At 34.2% G+C, this 13,233-nt stretch overlaps 1 protein-coding gene across 9 annotated transcripts in view; it reads left to right on the forward strand.

Annotated features, from left to right (window-relative positions):
• Window positions 1–3,112: 3,112 nt before the first annotated feature.
• LOC116850603 overlaps window positions 3,113–13,233 on the forward strand; it is a 114,988-nt gene continuing 104,867 nt past the window's right edge. For 5 of the 9 annotated variants that reach the window (XM_032829091.1, XM_032829090.1, XM_032829097.1 and 2 more), the window contains exons 1-2: window positions 3,121–4,487; window positions 5,242–5,408. In XM_032829091.1, coding sequence (XP_032684982.1) covers window positions 4,398–4,487; window positions 5,242–5,408 — 257 coding nt within the window. In that variant the 5' untranslated portion in view covers window positions 3,121–4,397. Of the gene's footprint in view, window positions 4,488–5,241; window positions 5,409–6,938; window positions 8,093–13,233 lie in introns of those variants that run through there. The other 4 variants (XM_032829095.1, XM_032829092.1, XM_032829098.1 and 1 more) reach the window with 4 other exon arrangements.

Raw genomic sequence — 13,233 nt, forward strand, 5'->3', positions numbered from 1 at the left:
CCCCCCCTTAAGTCAATCGAGACGGTCGAGATAGTCAAATCAGTATCGCGGAAAAGAGGCTTCAACGCTTCGATGTAAAATAAATTCACGATAACGTACTTTTTATTAAAGAGATGTATAACTGTCTATATTACTGATTATGAGATTTATACACGTTGCTAAGGCAAATAACGATTGTAATGTATTTAATGGGGATAAACACTGTGACGACCGGAAAAATAGCTCTTTTTAGCGAATATTTTGTGATGCCCATAAAGCAGATAGATAAATTAATATTTTTGCATTCAATTAGTCATCTTTTAAACTGTTGAAAAATATTTTTCAATTTGATGAAATTCATGTTTATTTTAATATAAAATGTGTCTGTAGTATGCCTTGCATGCCGCGCAAGCTCCATCGGCCCTGCACCTGAAGTCCTTCATCTAAAATAAAAAAACCCAAGATTTTCTTAAAGTATAGAGATGTAGTTTTAGTTAAGTGTACGGAAATTTTAATATTTTAATTATTCGCAAAATGCGTACGTTTAAAGAAAATATTCTAAAATCGGCCCAAGAAAATACCCTTCTTTTGACATTTTTTTGGGAAATTTAAATCGTAAAAAATATCCACGGCGTACGCTTGACTGAAGATATTATGTTTAAAAATATTTTGTCGAAATTGCAAGTTATTTGGATGTAAATTGGCTGAGAAAAGTGCAATATCAGTTGTGAAAATATAATTTCGAGAAAAACGCGTTTAAAATTTTAAATACGGTTTTGTTAATAAATACGTTTGTTTAATATAAATATACTATAATTTATCAAATCCAGGGCCATAATGTGCATCACTTTATGCATTTCGGGAAGTGCTAACTCATTTTCTCCTACTGCTAACGGAGGAATCTCCATCAAACATCATACCGTATGTACGTCCGTTCACTACAGCATTGCGACGGGAATCCTGCGTTCGGCAGTATTCAGCCAATATCGTTCCGATTTTTACTTCCAAGATTGTTAAAATATTTAATAAAATCTCAATGCCATCGTTAATTAAGCATGCAGTTAAGTATAAAGCTGTTTTAATGGCTTCAGCATGGCTAGACGTTGTTTTGGAAGCAAACTTCTATACGAGAGCGTTGAAACTTTTGTTATTATTTTGCGTGTAACCATTCAAACAGCGCTCTAACAAATCAGTTCTGCTCAAATCTTCATATATTGAAGTAATTGCCTTAACGACAGCTTCGTGTAACGGTTTTTATAACGATAATTTTATAACTAATTTGTAGCTTTCGCGCGTTGCCAAGTGCACCACGAATTTTCTCTTTCTGGACAGTTGCCGCGATTCGATATGTCGTCGGATAAACTTTTATGGTTAAGAATAACCCAAATATTTTTTCGCGTGTTGCCTACAGAGTTCGTATTGTTACAAATAGCTTTACCGTAATAATTACACAATTCACTAATTACTTTGTCTGTGTCAATCACAGTGTTTGTCTGTAAGCTTGCTTTTTCCACCGAGCTTTTTATTATTTCTTTTTAAATTGTGCAATCGACTTCCCATATTTTTTACATGATTGACGCATTCTTTTTTAATTATTTCTTGACCTCGGTATGGCTTTGAACCAAACCCCGTACAACGCGCAACAGAAACGGCTGTACCCTTATAGAAATATCATACTAAGAATCATTGATAATTACTTATTTCCAGTATTAAAAATACTGAATAATAAGTAATTATCAATGATTCTTAGTATGATATTTCTATAAGGGTAGTTCTGGTATTTTTACGAATTTCAGCATAATTATTTTAGGAGGCTATTCACCACATGTTATACTTTAAGAAAATGTAAAAAAAGTCGATTTCTTTTTACGACACAGTGTTTATCCCCCTTAAATGTTAAATAATGTACTAACAAATATTACTATTAGGCAGCAAACGTTTTAAAATTTAATGTGTACGCTAGTATAGCTAATATTATCATTGTCCGTTAGCTGTCATTAATACCTAACCCTGAGCAGAACGGATGAGTGAATACACAGTCTAATCATAATTCTCAACCGACTGCAGCAAATAAACGAAAATAAATAAATAAAATAAATAAAATCTTCCCTTTTTAATGTGTATATAATTATAAAAGTCTATAATAACATATGTAATGGTCTAAAAATAGTCTTAAACAAGACGTTTTTAGGACGTCTTAAAACAATATCCTTAGAACATCTAAAAATAACGTTTGAAAGACATCTTAAAACAATGTCTATATGACGTCTTAAATCGATCCATAAGACGTTTTAAAGACGTCATAAAGATATCTTTCTGATAATTTTTAAGACATCAAAAAATGTTTAAGACTTCTTTATGACGTCTTTAAGACGTCTTAATGTTATGTGGAAAGCTATTTTTTAGGAAAAGTAACGATAAATGTAACGCGATACCTTTTTGAAGTAAAACGTTTTCAACTCTAATTATATTTTAATACTTTTATACACAGAATAACTTAAAAAGTTGATGTATATTAAAAAAAAATATATAGTTTTATTTAAAACATATACAAAGTTGACTTTGAAATAATCGTAAAAGAAACATTTCCTAGACAGCACAAAATCTTCAGAGAATATTTTGGAACGTTCTTAGAATGTATGAGTGTTCTTAGAATATTCTTAGAACGTTCTTTGAAAATTTATGCTGCATTAATTATCATATAGTATTAATTATTACTATTTTATGCCGTTCTCAAAATCTTACAATTTTCATTTGGAACATTTTTCCGAGTAACGCATTTCTTTCGAGATATTAGTCTACAATATATTTTGTGTGTGTGTATATGCGTGCGTGCGTATAATCCATTCTGTATAATCTAAAAAACAATTAAATATCATGAATTGATAGTGTACGTTAAGCACAAATGATAACAAAGGTGTATAGAATATGTAAAAGAATTGTATTACTTATGAGCAACATTATCAAATAAAAGCGTAGATCACATATTTATATATTGTAAGGTTACGAAACGCAGACGGGTTTCATCAGGCTAGTCGCAGTAGTAGGATCCGTACTGAATCAGGCATGCGCGTCTGCAGGGTGGCGCGCGCCAGTGAAATAGCTTGAGAGCAAAATCCACGTTTCAGTCTGTCGCGTGTGTTGCTACGTCGCGCATACATACTGCTCATTGCAGTTCGGCTCGGCTCGCCCGGTGTTCAATTGTGGGTGTCGCGATGAGCCACAGTGACAGAAGGGAAAGAGAGGTTGAGAGAAAGGGCGAGAGCGAATGAGAGCAAGTGAGTGAGCGAGTTAGCAGTAAGAAGGCAGGGAAGAAAGGGAAGAGAGAGAGAGAGAAAGAGAGAGTGACAGAACGAGAGTGAGAAAGGAAGGAAGAGGGCGAGAGAAAGAGAAAGAGAGAACGAGAAAACGCGAGAGTGAGAGGGAGAGAGAGAGAGAGAAAGAGAGAGAGAAAGAGAGCGTGTGCAAGAGCGTGTAGAACATATAACTGGAATCTTCGGCAGTGCAAAACATTTTTGGCGATCATTTTAGAAAGATCACGATGTGTCACAACGAAGTCTTGCGCGACGCTGTTACTCACGAATCGCCTTTGGCGCTTTAAACCCCAACCCGTGAGATTCATACCCGCTTCTCTACTGACTTGATATCAGATCTCGCGAAGGTACGCTCGGCCGAATATCACTGAAGACTCGCAGATCACGAGATCGTTACGATAGATTCATCAGAATTTTTTTTTTAAATGACCAAACACGCGATAGTGATTCGCGCGCGTAATCTAACTCACGATAAAATTGCGACATATATTTAGCACACGTAATATTTATTATCCTGTGAATAGAATCTCACTCGTATTGAATGAAGAAATAAACCGCGTTGATCGTTCTCTTGCAAAATTTTTCAAAGGCGCGATGCTACGATCACGATCGCGATCGCTACACCAGTTTCAATAAAATAGAATTAAAATCTCATGGAGAAAGTTATCATTACGCTCTGTCATGCGTTCTATTGGAATATACCGCATGAGTCTTTAAAGAGTATACAAGAAGAAAAGGTCGAACATGCTGCGGCAACTGCTCTGCTTCAGTAACCGAGAAATGACTATGCTGCCAAGCTGAGAGAACGATAAGCCTATTATCAACCAGCTTTAAGTGAACCGAGATTGATCGCATAAAAATAACCGGCGCGCGACAAAAAAAAAAGAGAAGAAAAAATAGAAAGAAAAGAGGATCACATGGCGGGAATGCGTGCGAAGTGCACTTTGTGGCGATTATTGGTTCGCAGTGCGCGATCGTGAAGATCGTGTGCTCGGGGTTGACTTCCGGTGTATTTTTTGCGTTCCCGGACTACCAGAAATGTTCGCAGAACTTATCGTTGTGTCGAGTGACGATTGGCGAGGAAATTGTTCGTAACAAGATCAGATGATGACGGATTCGCCGACACCTTCAACCAGCAGACATCACGACGATAAATGTGACAAGCCCGAGAAACCCGATAAATCAGTGTTATTAGTAAGCGATTTAACATTAATGCGTGTATCGCGTCAGAGATATGACTGTCCGTCAACTATCTGTTGATATAAATTTAACTTTCATACACTTGTAACCATTTTTCATGTCATCGCGAGATCTTTGATAGGATATATAATTATATATATTATATTTGATAGGATATATAATGTCTTTATTTTCTTTTTTAATTGCTTTGCGATTCAAAGGAGGGGCTTACATTTCGTTATTTTTTTTTTATGAAACGGGCCGTGAGTGCATGTATGAAATGATCGATGCCAAGAAATTGTTACCCGCGATTTATTGTCAGTCGAGAATAATATGTGTAATAAGATTTCGTTTAAATAATTGCAGCTAGATTCAAAATGATTATCGTGAAGTTACTTTTTAATTTTCATGTCATCCTGTTTGTGGATCAGGTCAAGTGTTAATTACTCGTGATATGATTAATTTTAATATATTATCAGCAATAAAACCAACACGCATCGCTGAAGTTACTTAATAATGTTTTTCGAAATATCAAATAAGCGTCGAACTTCGTGAATGTATCATAAACATATCATTATTCGCTATTTAAATGAGTATAAACGAGGGAAATTGTCCGAATGAGGGGCGAAATATAGTATAATGGCGAATAACGAAAACAATATTTACACATGTATATATATATTTCGCGTTGAGGTTCATTCGGCGTTTCCACTATTCTCACCATTAATCGATGAAGTCAACTGCTGAATTTTACACTTTTGCTTTCCAGCAAATTCAAGACATAAACAGCCAGGTGGCACAGTTTCGAGATTTGCTTATTAATATCGGACAACCGCGCGACAGTCCAGAGTTACGTGAAAAAATACGAAAGATGCGTCGCAACTGTGTAGAGGCTTGTAAACACACCTCTCAACTAGTACTACCACATGTGCAAAGGTGAGCTCTAGTCAAATTAGGGAATGTATTATGGAATTTCGTTCGGAATGGATTTCGAACAGGATAATTCTCTAGATAAACGTGCGTTATTCTTTAGATTTTTATCGTGTTTTCTAGGGAGAATGAAATTATACCAATCGAAATCCCTATTCTGAGCAGTTTACTAATATGCACCCAAAAGTGAATCCTGTAAAACTTACACGAGGGTTTTCAAAGATTTTAGGGTACGCGACTAATCGAAATATTAAAATGGAATTGTAAGAATTGTAAGCCTAAAAGGCTAGATTATCGTGGTTTTTCCCAAGGGCGACAGGATGTGTAGGAATCACTTCTGAAATATTCATGTAACTTCATCTCAAAGCATAATAAAAATATAGAGAAAAGTTAAATAATATGAATCTTATCATTTTTTTCTAAAAAATTGAAAATAAACTTTTTTAATTCATGCTTACAAACTACGTAAAGTCCTTAAGATAAATTCAATAATGTTTATCCTCAGTGTATGCTTTCAATATAGTTGTATTAGTAATATTTAACCATTCAATTGCTATTTTTAATTTTCCTGATTCGGTGAAAATTTCGTTTATTATGTGAGATATACTGATAATATAGATAATTGCAAAAATAGAAAACAGCCTGAAGAATTTTTAAAAAATGGGATAAATTATTTCCTATTTCTTTTTATTGTTTATTATATTTATTATGTTTAGTATTCGTTTCTCTTTTTATTTTGGTTAATTTTTCATATGAGAGGGAATACATATGTTATTGTCTAATAAATAATTGCAGTTTCTTTAATGTAAAAAGTAATTTATTCTTGGTAATGATTATAAGTGATATTTTTTTGAATGTAAAAATTTGCACTTTATTGTGTTATTTATTAATATTCCTTAAATTTTTTCGATAATTTATATTACTTCCATTTTTTTATCTTTTGATTTTTTCACTTTTTACTTTTTTGTTAGTATAATATTTAAGTTACAATTACATTTTAGGTTATTATTTGCTTTTATTAGATTTTGGAAGTATCATGTCTCTCAATAGTTTTACGCTATTAGAAAATTGAAATATGCATTTACAAGGCAGTATTAATTTAAAAATATGTATTTCATAGTAGGTTTCTTTTGCTATGTATGCGTATATTCAAGTATATTAAGTAGTCCTGCATGGTAGTAATAAATACGCTATTCCATTGGATGTGTTCAAACAACTCGTTTGAACAAGTACTTTCGTATAATAAATGCATTCGAATGTACAACCCTTATAGAAATATCATACTAAGAATCATTGATAATTACTTATTTTCAATATTAAAAATACTGGATAATAAGTAATTATCAATGATTCTTAGTATGATATTTCTATAAGGGAATCAAACGTGCTAATTTAATAGATGTACCATGCTCGTCTGCTCCACGTCTGATGGGCATCACTATGACTAAATTAACATACTTGATCATACGCTCTTTCTCCCGGGGATGTTCTGTGTATCTTCTTAAATGTCGAGGCTACTCTGACAATTTTCCGTAGTGATGACGAACACGTTCCCGTGACCTATGTGACCGCGAGAGTGAGTCGTTTGACGAAAGCGACACTTCTTTACATCGACGGAGAAAAAAAGCGCGAATGTAAACGCGGAATTAACGAGAAGAATATCTCGCCGTCGCATATAGGACAAGGTTCCACTATCCTAAACTCTGGATTCAAGTTAGTTTGTAACAATGAGAGAGAGAGAGAGAGAGAGACTTTTGTCCGATTTCTTATATCGCTTTCGCCTCCTCTGCACGTTTCGCACAATACAGGTCAGAGAGACGAACGACTGCGCTCGAAGAATCATGATTGTGGGAAGAACGTCACGTGCTCTCGTACCAAGCATTTCCAATAACTTTCATTTCGTAAGTTTACCGAGCGCGTTGCACAGTGTCCTTTATCACCAGTTTACGCAGGATTTCCATTGGAGACTTTTAATTAACTTTGCAATCATCTTTCGACTACTCTTGCTGTCCCTGAAATGAAAACCAAATAAAACGTTATATTTCCGATGACGCTTCGGTTAACGAATGTGAAAGATTGCTTGATATATTTCCTGGATGTATAATTGAATTGTGGAATAGTTTAATTAATATTCTCATATATGGGATAAATATATATAAGTATTTTATTTTAATCAACGCGTGTGTGATATTTTTTTGTTTTCAAATATAGTTACATCGTATTTGTATATAATCTTGCATTAATTTTGTCATTCCTTGTTATACATTTGTCTGAATTTCGTGATGATAGCAACGTTACATATAATATAATCGCAAAGAAAACATCTGACGAAAATGTCGTGACGTTGTGTATTTGAAGATTTACATAGAGTCAAATACACGTATGCTATATCGTGTACGTGACCTCGACGCTTTATTCAGGTCGTGATAGCGCTTGCGGAAAGTTTTGCGAGAGCTGGAGCTTACAACATCGATCAAGTATTAATGTCGGAGGATTGTGTCTCTTTCTCTTTGTTTGTTTCCGCGTATTATTTGCGCACGACTTTAACTTACCTTTTGTAGTAAGAACGTGGATTTCGCAATATAAAAGTTGCGACTGATTGTGGGACATATCGTTCAGTAATTGTGTTAAAACTATAAACAGTTTGCGCTTCGGGCTGTAAAACTTCGTTGTGTGTGTGTGTGTGAATTGTATTTCATTCATATTCACGAAATCTTGGATGCGTGCAAGTAACATTAAGTCGATAAGGTAAAAGTAATTCCAGAAAGCTTTGTATAAATAACACGTGAAACGGTAAAAGCTACACGAGAAGGATGTAAAACAAATTTAAAATGAAATAGCAAGAGAGTTTTATTTTCATCCTGAGCAGTCGAGAAGGAATTATCAAGCGCATAACTGTGTGTATATGTGTGAGTAGGAAAATGTGTATGTGTGTGTATGCGCGCGCGAATGTGTCTTCCTTGCGGAACAATTTCTCATCAATATTTTAATCGCTACAGAAGCTCTCGAGGTACACTATGCAATTTCCAACGTATATATTTTCAACATACATATTTTAACGTGCACAATCGGTCCGTGCAGTCACTTTTAAAACGATTACGTAGAAGTTTCTTATAAGATTAACGTAGGCGAGGCCGGTGGGTGGTTACTGTTGCTATCTGAAGGAAGAAAGAAAGCGTGCAAATAAAACGTCGGTGAGTACTTTGCATAATCCATGCAGTAGTTGCGTGTTCGGTAGCGATATGATGCATAAAGTATACGTGCGATATCTGCGCGAAAACATGAACCAAGTAATCGTGTGTATGTAACCTGATTGAATGTACATATAAGAATGACAGCTCAAACGTGGATCGTATTTTAGGGAAAACTAAAATATAAACCTGTACTCTCTATATATATAGGAATATATACATACGTACGCGTATACGTACATAGAGAGAGAGAGAGAGAGAGAGAGAGAGAGAGAGAGAGAGAATGGAGAAAGGGGAGGGAGAAGGAGGAGGAGGGGGAACAGAGAGTGAAGGCTGAGACGGGGGAAAATGAAAGAACGAAACAAAACGAAGCGGAATGAAAGCCGGTAACAATTTAAACACACAAAAAGAAAATAATTAGAAATAATTTATGACGAATTCAACAATACATTAATTTGTGATTAATCGATTTTCTACAATACGTCGCCGCAACAAGTACCATTAACATAATCGAGAGAGAAGGCTCTATAATGCTCGTTTCGTAACAATATTATTTCGAGTTTGCTACAGCAAAGCAGTACGTATTGTGATGAGAAACGCGACAATTATCATTTCATAACGACTATGGTGAAGCGATTCACACGGTGAGCATAGTAGATAAAATGATATATTTGCAGCGATAACCGTTCGATATCGCATTAACTCTTTGTTGCACGCATTTTTCTAGCAAACCATTTTTGCTGAAACTCTCCCGTTGGGGTTTCTTGGATCTTCGATTATGAATTTGACATCAGATTTTCAAAATTCAAAATGGCGAATCCAATATGGCGGACCGGAAATTAAAATTTTTTTCCAATTTCCATAATGTTATAACAAATTATGGATATGTTATCTACATATGAATCATTTATTGCTTTTAAAATGTAATCTTTATTGGGGTAAACATATTATCAGTTATTTTAGAGTTAGAAAAAAATATTGTCAGCAAGATTATCCCATTTTTCAAATTTAACACATTTCAAATTCAATACATAATATTTTTGATCCACCATTCTAAATTTTGAATTTTTTATATTGGATACATAATCAGTGACACGAAATGTCGTGGTGACACAAAAAATACGGTATTAAATGTAACAATTGTAACTGATAATGGATTTGCAATTTGCGGCTCAAAAAATTTTTAGATTCTAATTTTTACAGAAATTTATGAATTTTTTTATTTTTTTGGTTCGCAATATTGGATCTGTCAGTTTCAATTTCGAAAATCTCACTACAGATTCGTGATAAGTGACCTAAAAATCCCTTAGATTTTGTTTTCTATAAAAATTTATAAATTTTTCGACAAATTGGATCCGCCATATTGGACCCATCATTTTAAATTTCGAAAATTTGACAATAGATTCATAATCAACGACTAAAAAACAAATATATACATTTTTCTGCACATGTTTATTACCAAATTTTTTTTAACTTGGAAGTTTCCGTTAATTAATCACTTAACATTTTGGTTTGTATGTACATGCTCGTACGTACGATGTAACATGTGTCCGAAAATGTATTCCGTACGTTACCGGTATAAAGATTCAAATACCTCTAATCGTGCACATATCTAAAATACGCATCCAGGTGCGAAAATAATTATCTACAAAATTAGACGGTAGCGCACTTTAATATGAAGCCACGCGTAACGGGATTTTGAGCAGGCAACATTGCATTAACTCTTTGTTGCAAGGTCAACATATTTCACCTTTTTGGCCATCATCTAATATTTTTTAAATTTCGAAACTTCAAAACGGTTTTTTAAGGAAAAAAGGATATTTTTCGCATATATTTTATTTATAACAAATAACAAATGCAAAAAATAGTTGTATTACGTGATGTATGCATAGTATAACATCCTAAGATTTCGTAAAAACTTATTACATGACAAGAAACCCTTAACCTGAAATTTAAGAAACATTAAATAATGGCCAAAAAGGTAATACATATATGTTGACCTTGCAACTAAGGGTTAATGCAATGTTGCCTGCTCAAAATCCCGTTGCGCGTGGCCTCACATTAAAGTGCGCTACTGTCTAATTTTGTAGATAATTATTTTTGCATCTAGATGCGTATTTTAGATATTTGTACGATTAGAAATTGTCATCGCCTTTGAATCTTTGCATGTTCGGACACACGTTACATCGTACGTATGAGCATGTACAAACCGAAATGTTAAGTGGTTAATTAACGAAAACTTCTGGGTCAAGTTTTAGTCGTAGAGAATTTCCTTATAAATTAACGGGAAAATGAAATTTTATCTATTTGTCTATTTACATAACGACGAGTTTAATTCGCCGGAAGCATGTTTATTTTCGTACATTAAGTAGTTCGGTGATTAAATTTCAAACTTTAAATTGGTAGGGAGAAAGTTACGCTGACGTACTTACGATAATATTTCACGCGCGCAAGGCTACATTATACATATAGAATATCTACAATATATCTTGAATGTTTTCTGTTTGAATATGCGAATATAAAAGAAGAATTTTTTAAGAAAAAAACTCGTGGAATATTTAAATTTTCATTAGGGCAAAGCTTCAAAAGAAATTATTCAAAGGTGACAGAGTGTGTGTGTATGTGTATGTGTGATATGTGTGTATGTGTGTGTGATGTGTGTGTTTGTGAGGAAAAAGGAAAGCGAGGAAAGAAAAGAAAGAATTAGTACAAAAATTAATTTCGAGTAGCGCTTTTTTTTGCGAAACCTACTTTTATGTTTCGTTCACCTCGGTTAACTTTTTGTGGAAAAACCAATCTGTGAAATCGATAGCATTCTTTCTCTTGGCTACACGGAGTGCGGAGCGAGTTTGTTCACAAAAGGATTTAAATCATGACATATTGAAACCTATACTGTTTGTACGAAAATACCACCAACTGTCGTGAACAAAAGTGAGTTCTTTCTCAACTTTCGCGTCTGTATATTTGGTTATGATACAATTCCAAATTTGTTGCCCATGTTTCATTAAATATAGAGCCTGTTATATAGCGCTATCACAAAGGGTGTAAAAAGAAAAAAATCGCGCGGAGAGCCTTGAATGTGCTCTTTGCAATTATTAGGTGCTTGCAAACGTTGCTAAGGTCATAAATAAATGGCTGGAAAAGCGACTTAATATTTGTTTTCCTTTAAGTTGCTTTTTAATTTTTAAATGTTGGTTATATTCGATGAGAATTGATAATTGACAATTCATAATTTCGAATAATATTTAAGGCGATTGAAGATGGAATCAGATAAAGTTAATTCTTTGCAACTGCATGCTTTACTACTTTAACCGAGATAAAACTGCTGCTATAACTAATTAATTGATTTATGAGGCCTATGGAGAGAATATTATGTCCACTGCTGTCTGTGAGAAATGGTTTAAAAGTTTAGAATTGTGATTATTTGTCAACGACAAGTCACATTCTAGTCGTCCAAACGAACTGGAAACATTGCTCAAAGAGAATTCAGCCCAAACATTAAAAGAGTTTGTAGAGCAGTTATTGAGTGTTGAAAATTTGATGAATCAACAGTATCCCCTTATTTGAAAATAATGGAAAAAATTTAGAAGAAAGGAAGATGGTTGCTCTATGAACTCTCTGCAAACGCGATTGCAAACCGTCTTATTATCTGTCTGTGCTTGCCAGGCCAAGAAAAAAGTTTCTGTGGCGAACAGTTACGGATGATGAAAAGTGGATCTATTTTGACAACTCTAAATACAAAATGTCGATCCCGGCCAATTATCGACATCCAAACAAACAAAATATAACATATACAGTTATAAGGTTCTTCTGTATATTTAGTATCTAGGATTAAGAAAGAGTGCTTTACTATGAGCTGTTATCACTAGGCCAAACAGGCACAAAAGATCGCTGCAATCAACGATTATGGCGTTTAAATCAAGTCATGAAAGAAAAATGCTCTAAAATATCCGCGAATTAACGTAAAATTATTCTATTTTACGGCAACGCTAGGTCGTATGTTGCTGCTGCGATTAAAGAGACGTTGTTCATGTTAATTAGGGAAATTCTGCTGCATCTCTCTAGACATCGCACCATCTGATTTTCATTTATTCAGATAGATACAGCACAGTTTATCTCATACACGGTTCTGCAATGCTGAGGAAATGCAAAAATAGATCGATGAATGGATTGTCTCAAAAAATAAGTCATTTTATCGGCGAAAGATTAAACAATTGTTAAAAAATGGCAAAAGGTTATTGACAGCTAGTGTTTTGATTAAAGTATTATATGTTATCTCATTGTTATTGATAAATAAAAATGGTTTTAATTACTTTTGCAACCATTTAATAGTAGCAGCAAAAAGCGATAGCAAATACACTCGTAGATCGAGATCGGTTGCTTTCGGTCGCCCCAATCTATTTCGCACGTTAATTTGAATCTCATTAACCGGAAGCTAACCGAAATAGTTTCTGTGCGAGGTCTTCGCTCAATATTCCACCGCGATAAAACAGTTAATCGTAAATTTGGTTTTCCAGCGGTCTTCTACTTCGCTACTTGCTGTTGCCGATTTTATGTTATTTATCTAGAGGAAAATGTTTAAGTATTGACTCTCTCTCTCTCTCTCTCTCTCTCTCTCTCTCTCTCTCTCCCTCTCTCTC

Source organism: Odontomachus brunneus, unplaced genomic scaffold (assembly GCF_010583005.1).
Source record: "Odontomachus brunneus isolate Ranch 3 - 2012 unplaced genomic scaffold, Obru_v1 Obru_scaffold_150, whole genome shotgun sequence".
Lineage (NCBI taxonomy): Eukaryota > Metazoa > Arthropoda > Insecta > Hymenoptera > Formicidae > Odontomachus > Odontomachus brunneus.